The sequence below is a fragment of the Fulmarus glacialis genome, unplaced genomic scaffold (assembly GCF_000690835.1).
Source record: "Fulmarus glacialis isolate BGI_N327 unplaced genomic scaffold, ASM69083v1 scaffold9456, whole genome shotgun sequence".
Classification (NCBI taxonomy): domain Eukaryota; kingdom Metazoa; phylum Chordata; class Aves; order Procellariiformes; family Procellariidae; genus Fulmarus; species Fulmarus glacialis.
The window spans coordinates 28,977-39,243 of NW_009218737.1; the positions used below are offsets into that span (position 1 = coordinate 28,977).

The 10,267-nt window shown below is 35.4% G+C and overlaps 1 protein-coding gene across 1 annotated transcript in view; it reads right to left on the minus strand.

Annotated features, from left to right (window-relative positions):
* The window catches only part of PARG (poly (ADP-ribose) glycohydrolase), a 66,165-nt gene that overhangs the window by 19,767 nt on the left and 36,131 nt on the right, over positions 1-10,267 (minus strand). The window contains exons 9-11 of the mRNA XM_009580127.1: positions 4,202-4,281; positions 1,656-1,716; positions 918-993 (exon numbers count right to left, since the gene is read on the minus strand). Of these exons, the coding sequence (XP_009578422.1) occupies positions 918-993; positions 1,656-1,716; positions 4,202-4,281 (217 nt within the window). The remainder of the gene's footprint in view (positions 1-917; positions 994-1,655; positions 1,717-4,201; positions 4,282-10,267) is intronic.

Here is a 10,267-nt window from a genome sequence, read left to right on the forward strand (position 1 = left end):
ATAAGACTTGAAATAGCCAGGAGGAAAAATATCACATCCGAGGCAATACTCACTTTTACAGAGTGCAACAGAAACAGTACATGGAAAGGCATAATTCAACCTTCTCTCACCTCTGAGGTTACAGTATAGTTGAATAGAGGGACAGCAGAAAAATGGTTCTTATTGAGCAGTTGCTGAGTTCTTAATAATTTCAGTACACAATTTGAGTGCTCAAGTTTTATAAAGTCATGAGACATTTTAAAGTTTGAGCAAAAAACATCACAGAAAAAAGTCCTCCTATTCTCCCTCCTCCTCTGCAGCACTTGTTCCTGGCTAAAGAAGTTGTAATTTTTTTTTTGGTAAATGAACTCTAGAAAAAAGACTTTTTTTTTTTTAAAAAAAAGAAAAACAAAAACCAAACTACTAATTTGAAAACTCAAATGTGTTCCTTGCTATAGATATGGACAGGACATCCTCCTTATGAATTTCTTTTGCTGACTGGCTCCCAGACCGAAACAGTGGTGTTGGCAGCAGCAAGAAAGTCTCCTGAACCACTGACCTGATCACTGTCTGGGGCACAAGAATAATTTTTTTAAAATAAACTGAAACCCTTGACAACTCATCAAGATCACAGCCTGAAACTTTTATCTTGTCAATCTTTGATCCTGGTTTGAACCAAAAGACCTGAAGCTGTCCAGGGCTTGTGATTTTCTGTCAGCTCTTTCTGTACCAGGTACATGTGCAAACCTAGATGAGCTGGGGAATATTGACAGTACCAAGATTGCCCTTGGAATTGATTTTGATGTTTCTTTTACATTGCATAACATCTTGTCATTTAAGTCAATTGAGGATAAACAAATAACTCTGTTAAGCTGGCAGACCATAAAAGTATGACAAAAACATGACATAAAGCCACATTTACTGTTATATGCGCTTACCTGTAGCATACCTTGTCCATTGCTTTCGATGGTGCCTTCATAGGTGACATGCAATCTAGACAGTTTTTTCTGAGATCTATCATTGAGGAAAAATATTGTACAGAAAGGATGGTTACAGAATCTTCACACAAAGACATCCATTTTAAAAGAAAACCCATCCAAACCCAAACTTCTTACACGCCTTAACATAAGGTGGTTTTAAAAAAACCCCGGATTAAAGAAAATGCATTTGCCATTCAGAAACAATTGGTAAAGGTTTAACATAGTCAATTGTTCAGTTTCTCCACCTCTTTCACCATAAAACTCGAAATTTGAAATTGAAGTTCTAGGTTTTTCACACAAGTTTGTCCCACATTAACTTGCTAACCAGCAAGAAAGCTGCAACACCTGTGTTTTCATGCTGCTTATCACCCATACTTCATTATATTTCCTGTCATTTCCGAAATCAGGTCATCTCTCTCTTTTTTCCCCACTCAAGCAACAGCACCGAAGATGTGCTACTGTTTTAAAAGTCATTAAGACTTGTTGGCTTCACAGGCAAACAAACATACTGGCAAACTCGGGGCACTCAAACTACTTGTGGCAGTTCACCCACTTTCCTCTGTATTTCTCTACGTAACAATCCACACCAAACATTGTTTTCTGTAGTACTTCCAGGCCTAAATCAATTCCATATGAATGGGATTCAGTTATCACTGATTTAAGAAATTTCTTACGTTAACAGGATGTTTGACTTACCTTTCCCAGTCTGGAAACTCCTGGAGACACTGCCTTGTAAACGTCACCAACCCCGTAGGTTCTACAGGCAAACCAACCCCAGAGGAAAATGTATTAACTGCTGGAGTTTTAGTCTTTAGATTATTTTAAGTGGTAAGCTTTTAAAATTACAACAAACATAATTCTTGGCAGAAACACAAGAGCTTAACTTTCCTCAAGAGCAGCTTTGAATCTTCCCCTGACAGTCCATGCTCAAATTGAAAACAAGTAACATGAAGACCAAAATATTCACGTCTCTTCTCCCTTTGGAGTTTGAGTATTTTTCTTTTTCCAGATCAAGGGAAAACTATTTCTTAAGTGATTTTCACTTAAACTGTAAACACTACTAGAAAGACTCAATAGTTGAAGTTAAAGTAAAATGTGCTGCCACTTAGAAAAAAAGAAATTGTGAACCTTTAGAGGTGACTACTGTTCAGTGTCAATAAGCAATGCACAGAGTACTTAACCTATGGATGGATGAAGCAGCAGCTTCAAGAAGTCCTACTATGTCAATAAAGATGCAGTGTTAGTGGATTCTAAATCAATTCGCTTTCAGCCCTACCAGGATGCTAGTGAAATTCACTGTATTTCAACTGAGAAAACACTCCTGCCCTCAAGCGAAAAAGAGGAGCCATTGCTCATTGCAGGAAGGATGCATTATCATCTTCTCTCCTTATTTTACTCAAAAAAGTTCAGTTTCGCAACAGAAAGAAAATATCAACCTTTTATTAGGCGATGTCATCCTAATAAAAACTTCATTTGAGACTCATTTCTTTGCTCCAGTAAATCTACTGCGCTGGCTTGTGAAAAACATTCAAAACATATGTAAAGCACAAACATATCCTTCCAAAAGCCTTAAATAATCCTATGCTTTTCTTCAGAATTACAGGGGTTTAGGGAAAAAAGGGTTGCTTGCTCTTAAAAAAAAAGTGCATAGCTTTCAGTAATCAAGTGCTTTTCCACAAGAGAACTCCGGTATCAGTGGCAATTTTTTGCAAATTAAGCATTCACCTTTTGAGCACAAAGTCTTCAGCTGATAGTCTCCACTGTGTTCTTTTACAAGGAATTCAATTACAAATTGAATTTTCTTTCAAAAAGAGTTGAAAAACTATTACAGTAATTTATAGAGCTAAGTTACTTCAGTCTTACTAATTCCTTGGACAAAAAAGAACAAGAAATAGGGTCTTTTAAAGGTATGATAGGAATTTTTAATTCAAGAAAAGAGCACTCAAGAATCTCATTAAATATTATTTGAAGTTATAACATTAAGAAATCTAATACGGTAGTTTCATAAAACATGTTCCCAACAGATTTCATATGCACAGGGGGTCAGGGACAGCTGCATAAATTTAGGATTTGGTTTGCATGAAAACATTATTACTCAAGCATTAAAAAAAGCTACTAAACTATATCTCTTCTCAGTCCCACACATAGAACACAATTTACTATTTACCTCAGAGACTTAGTTCTATTGACATTGCTGAAAGTTTGATAGCTGAAACAGGATGTAGCTGCATTTAATTTGTGGTGAATTAAAATGATGAACAGAAGACGGACTGAACCAAGTAAAGGGATTTTTATATTTAATAGCTTAAAGCTGTCTTTCTTTTAAACCCTTCTGAGAGAATATGAAGCTAATAATGTAATACTGACATGTAAAGAAAAAGTTCTTTTAAAAAAATACTATAATAAGGATTTTGCTGCAGATGTGATGTATGCTACTGCACTAAAATCTCTTCCTCCCCCAAAATACACTATATAAGCTCTGATACAGTTCTCACAAAAATAAATCTGGTTTTGAAAGCTTATGCAGATGTTCAAGTTCATGGTAACAACAGAAGATCTGACTACGCACACTAAGGAAAATATCACACTAACTTCTAAAAGAGTTGGGGATATCTCATGTCTTGCTATCACTTGTTTTATTTGAACTGGTAAAACTTCACAATAGCTTTTCTTTGGGAGAATAGAAGGGAAAAACCTGAACTATCAACACAAGTAGTGGAAAAATGTCTCAGAACTACAAATGTTATAGTTGAAGGACTAAATGCGCATAGTGCAGGAAATCTGAAGCTTGATTCAGAATCTTTAAGTCTGTGATTTTAAGGACTACATATGGTCCTAAGTTCCCTCTACATTTTCACTCTGATGCAGTGCAACAAGTAGTTGCATACATTACAAACATTATACATATGTATATTTATATATAGCATATTTATATATACACATATACACATTTAATGTATAAAGGGGGGTGAAAATATATCTTTATGTATTTTACACATCCCCGCATATATATATATATATGTATCAGAAAAAAGAAAACAGAATAAGCTCCGTGCAAAAAATTTAATTGCATGCATCATCTATGTGAGAAGAAGTGACATTAATATGAACATTAGTGTACGTAGCAAGCTGGCTTTTGTTACACACTTCCATCGTAATGTTGCATAGCCATTCCTAAATTTAATGGTATTAAATTTTTAATGTATCTGCTTTGTAGCTCAAAAAAAGAATAAAGGATATACTTTTTTCTGTGACTCTCCTAAAATAGCAGAAAAGGGTCTTAAGTTTCTCAGGCTTCCTTGGTGACCGTCCTTCAAACAATCTGAAAAACAAGAAATAAAAGCAATTAATTTGATTTCAGGGATGTAGTGCATAGTAATTAGGCTATTTACTAACTGTGATTTGATTTTTTCTACTATTATGCACATATTTCGATTAGCCTTGCATTTAAATACTCCACTGTAGAAAGAATTCTCTAGACAGCCCCTCTGTAACATGGGTCTTCAGGAGTAACAAGTTCATTCACTTGCTAAGTTTGTGATGAAGATGCTAAGTGAATGCCTATCTCACTCATACTGATTTTATAATATCAAAAAAATATAATTTCAATATTAACATCCAGGAAAGCTACTAGTTTTATTTGCAACAGACTGGCTTGGATTAAAATAAGTGACCAAAGGGTGAAAAAGTGTATGTTGAGTACTCCAAGATCCAAATGTCTTACCCTACTTTCAGCTCAGTGAGTTGCAGAGAAGAATTAATGCAACCATATTGCTTTCAAGAGTTTCACTGCACCAGCAGCATTTCTAAAGAAAAGAATCTACCCCCAACAGAAACGGCTTCATCTACTGGGCTACTACTGGCATTCTAACATTAATTTGTAAAAACCTAAGCATTAAAAAGAAGCCATTAAGTGAATGTATTCTTTTAAGGTGAGCTGAAATACTTCTACTGCATCATCTATCTTCCAGCAACTTGAACACGCATTACTTAATTTCATTTCCAACAAAGTGACAAGGCATTGTTATTGGCAACACATAATGGAATTTATCTGCAAGGAAGAACAGCGGCGCTTCAGAAATAATATCCTTTGAGTAGGAAGTTCACTAAAAGATGTCTGATACACTGAAAGCCCTGAGGATGTAAGATTCCCCCCCAGTAAACAGTCTAAGTAAAGGAATGACACAACATTATTCATTTATTTCCATGCACTGGAATAGCAACCTGCCTTTAAAACCAGAATGCTGGCAGGTGAATTTAGCTTTTAGTAGTGAAGTGAACTAGATTTTTTCAGCATTTAAAAATTCTCATGAAGTATACATGCTGAAGAGATCAATTTCATCCAAAATCTATATTAAGTCACAGAAGCTAATTTGAAAAAGATTAAAAAGGCTTTATGAAAACTTTTTTATTCTTTGAATAATCGATCGGGACTTTAAGAAGGCAAACTCCAGACTTATACAATCTATTTTAAAATGGGCCAATATGCAAGTTCTATCAAGGGGTTGTGCTTGCACAACTAATAAGGGGTTCATAAAAGAAAGAGCTGCTCTGTGTGTGTGTGTGTGCGTGCAAGTCTTGCCTAAATGCATAAATTATCTCTGACCTTTTATCTGGAAGTCTTATTCAGTATGAATCCTTTGAACTGGTTAATTTATCTATTAGCTCAATCACACCTTTACTAGTTTTTTGCCTCTTTACATCAAATTGAAATCTTGCCTATGTTGCAAACTCTCAGGAGAGAGTTCTTCACATCACAAAGGCAATACATGATTCGGCATAACTAGCAGACTGGGCAGGAGAAGTCCAGAACTGGAAAAACTATGCCTGAAATAAGTCAGATCAAGCTAAAAGGCAATGGCAAGGCAGATGAACTTGGTTTCATCCATTACAATTATTCACCAAAATGCAGTCACTCTGTCAAGTAGGGAATTTCAACCAAATATTTTGTTTAAATCTGAAGTGTTCAGCATTGGCCTGTCTTTTCTCTTGTTAAAAGCTGTGACAACTACCTCTCTTCTTTCTCCTCTGGGATCAAAGCTAGAGTAATGCTGATTTGCTTCTGAAAAACGTCATTTACAGCAGACAAATATTCCCAAAACACCATCTATAATAACAATAATGAGAAGAGATATCTGTATTTCTGTTCTAGCCCTATATGGCTGGACAGCACAAAAGAATTTGGAAAGCTCTGGGTTCTGGCACAGGCATCCCTTGCTGTAGAGGGATACTCCATGCAGTGGAGATAGAAGAATACTGTGGATACTGTGGCATTCAAAATTATCTGTATTTTGACCTAGTAGCTATATGCATCCAGTAACTACATGCATCAGATCTTTTATAGCAGTTAGCCCAAGAGCTCTCATCACCCTTCTCCTCCTCACAGTATTTGCTTTTCTTCGCTATAACATAAATTGTATTTTCTCTTGAAAATCCACTGTTAAATACAGGGAAAAAAAGTTTTTAAAATGTATTTATTTATTAAAAACAAAAGCAGGCAACACCAGTCCTGCACACACGTTTTAGGACTGAATCCACCACAAACGATGTTTGTCCAAAACAGAACGCACTCATAAAAGGATAGCCATTTATGGCAGGTTGAAGACACCATGTCTTAGAATAATATGCTTGGATTTACTTCATATTTTCTGTGTCTAGAACTTACTTTTATTAGTGAGCTAGTAGCAAACTGAAGATGGCTATCTGCAAACATGCTTTTTATTATATATATGTTTGCAAAATACAAACCACTAGTATATTACTTGCATATTTTCATATAACTAGGAACTCTTGTCTTCAGCTATTTCAAGTAGAAGTGCTTTACAACATTAGGAATTTGTTTTGAAGTCCAATCAGACCAGTGGAAAAATCCCCACAGATTTTAATAGACTACAAATTAACCTTAAACCTTCACAGTATCTAATTATTTAAAGTTATTGAAATTCATTCAGTTGAATTTGATTGCTTCATATGTTCTTTTAAATTTCCACAGAAATCATATCACAATGACATCAATGATTCAGAAGACTTCCACCAAGCTATACTAAAGCCAGAAGAAGAAAAGCACAAGAGAAAAACCAACACACCCCTCCCAAAACACACAGGCAGCCAAGCTTTCTTAAGCACAGCCCAAAGTAACCAGTCATCTTTGTGAATGCAACAGTAAAACCAAGAGGTATTTACAACAATCGAAAATAGCCCAGTCCTGCCCCATTAATTTAAGTGAGGATATAACATGGCAAAGTTATGAACATTTTAACCTTGAACCTCACTTCTGAAATGATCAGTTAAGCAACATATGAGAAGTTTTATTTCTGAAGCAAATATCTCTGTTTTGAAGAACAAAGCTAGATGAGTGCATCAGTAAGATATTAAATAAAATTATCCTTCAAGCTCTGAGACACAGATCCTACTAAAAAAACCGCCCAAAAACGTAAGTGGAAACCACATAATCAATTTGCTGACAGAAGAACCCAAGGCCAAAACCCATTAATTCCAATTAAAGAACTCATCCAAATGAAGTGCACTGTAAATCAAATGCAAAGCACTGCAAGCCCACTTTCAGTCAAAGTAATTGAAATATTACTGGCAACTGCATACGTAAGCTGTTTTGCTTTGTACAAGATGTTCCCACTGCCACGCAGCTAACTTCAATTTAGCAGATACAGGAGCTAAGAAAGCTTGCAGGGCTGATCACCAAACACAGCTGCAAATTTATCTCTGGCTCTCCGGCTTCCAAGCCAGAGTAGCAGCAATGTTATCCAAATAAAAGACGTCTACAGAGATACATTTAAGTATTCGAGGAATCAAGGTCAGAGATTTAAAAACATAAGAAAGTAGATGTGTGAACAATGTCATAAACACAAGGTAGATTGATAAAGTCATTGTGGCTAAACGAAAACTCTTTCCTAGCAAATATTCAGACACTTAATTAAATTGTTCTGAAGAGAAATCCTATATATGAGAAATAAAATATTAAAAATAATAAGAACTGATATTGGGAAAATGTAAAAAAAAATTTTTTTTAAAAATTACTCAACAGCTGTCAGTAAACATACAGTAAAGTTACAAGGCAATAGTTTATACTATTTCAATAATTACTACAAAACATGTGCATTTGTTTCGCATTAGTGTTTTCCTAAAATTTTAGGGTGGAAAAAAGCACTTTAAAAGTGTAGCCAATATTCTGGTTTTTGCAGTCTCATTGACTGCAAACTCAAAATTATCTTATTTTCAACCATTTCCACCTTAGAAAGCTGGAGCCAAAAACTCTAAAGAACCTACTCCTAAGTTCTTCGAGAGCTGAGGCAAGCGGCAAATCTGCAAGGTACTTTAAAGGCTGCATTTCCAATGACAACAACATCAACATGATTTAATAACATTAAGAGCTACACAAAAATGACCTTGGCATGCATATAGTTTACTGGGGAAACATTGAACCAGCTTAAGTAAACAGTTCCGAAATACATTGTTTCTGATTAAGGTATAATTAAAATATAGTAGTTTACTTGTAAAATTTAATTTCCAATTGATCCCTTGATGTTACTTGAAGAACCGGTTCCAGTAATTTTTACAAGCAGAAGGAACCATTATAATAATGTGGTTTAACCTCCCAGTTAAATAATTTCATATTGGTATTTCCACCCCCAGCCTGTATCTTTCCCATCCCCAGGCTGGGCTTCCTTTGAATGTTTCTTTTCAAAGAGTATAATCATGTCTTTGCATTGAAATCAGAACCTATCATAAGACTCAGAAAGCTGTCCATGCTGTAACAATATGCAAAAATTTGCAGTACGGATCATACTTCAAAGAATACTTCCCATTCATAAATCCATGGCATTTCACATGTGCTATTTGCAAAAGCGTGGATATACAATTTTATACTTATGGTCCCCACAATTAACTACGTGTGCTTTTTCTTAAAAAAAGGCACTAAAAAGTGCCTTTTTCTTTACTACTGTAGTTGAAGACACACTTGTATTGTTTCTTGCACTTTAGTGTGCTCTCACTAAAGATAACATAGCATCTAAGCACAAGTGCAAGACATTTTACTAAAACGTCATTTTATTCCTACAAATAAAAGTGGAAGAAGGATTTACAAGGAAGCAGTACGGATAGATGAGTTTCACCCAGAAAAGAGACTGAGCAGGGGGAAGGATGGAAAGTTAAGGCAGACATGAAAATACTGACTAGACATTACCTTCAATCTCCAGAACAGAGCTAATCACTAAACAGAGCTTTAGTCTAAGGTACAGGATGACAAAACACTTGGAAAAAAGAATAAACTAAGCATCTTGCTTTTTGTATTTTGTTGCATTTCAAGCCTAAGCTTCTCTGATGTATACACGTAAGGGTGGAAATACTATGCTTACATATGTAACTGTCAAACTTGTATTACTCTCCATATGATTGAGGGCTATCTTCATTAAAAGGCTGAGCATTCTTAATTGCTAGCAATCTCAATGGGAACTACTAAAGTTTCATACCAATACATGGAACCCTAAAGGAAAAACTAATACAGTGTTGAATGGCACAACATCATCATTTAGGATTACATTGGTTGCACTGGGGAGCACACAAGAAGCATCTCTTCCATCTTTCTCCTGCAATTTTTCACCCCCCCGGAAAAAAAAAAGTGGAGTTCCACAAACAGAAGAGAAAAATCAAACTCCCCCCTTTTCAAAAACACTATCATATTTGTAATGACGTATTTTTTTAAGTTTTGATTTGCAATGCTAAGCACAGTTGATCAAAACACTTTGTTTCAGTAAGGGTTCTGTCACAATATTATTTGACATTTTTATTCAATTGTGCTCAAGGTAACATTAGTCACACGCATATTAAGGACTACCTATAGATATCAGTGTATCTTATGTCTAGGAAATCTGTATGCATTAATGTGCACAGAGAGAGAGAACCCCATCATGTAAGAATTGGAATGTGTATATAATTATGTGTGCTTATCACATGATTGCACAGGATAGAGAACAATCTCTTTCACTCTCTAAATATATAAAAACAACTCAATCTACCATATAGGAATAACTTGAATTACATTAATTGCCTGTACCCTTTGCCCGAAGTATTTTCTGAGAAAGCTGTTTCAATTGTTTATGTATTGGGTGGGGTTCCCCCCATACAGAAATATTTATCTGCCTTTTAAACCACAGTGCTACATCACTAAAGCTTCACTTCAGTGAAAAAGATGGAAGATAGTTCCAGTCAGTTACTGGTCAAGGACTTTTCATGAAGAATGGAGCTGCAGCAAGTGCTTCACTGCTACCATTTACACTCCCCTTATCAAGAGA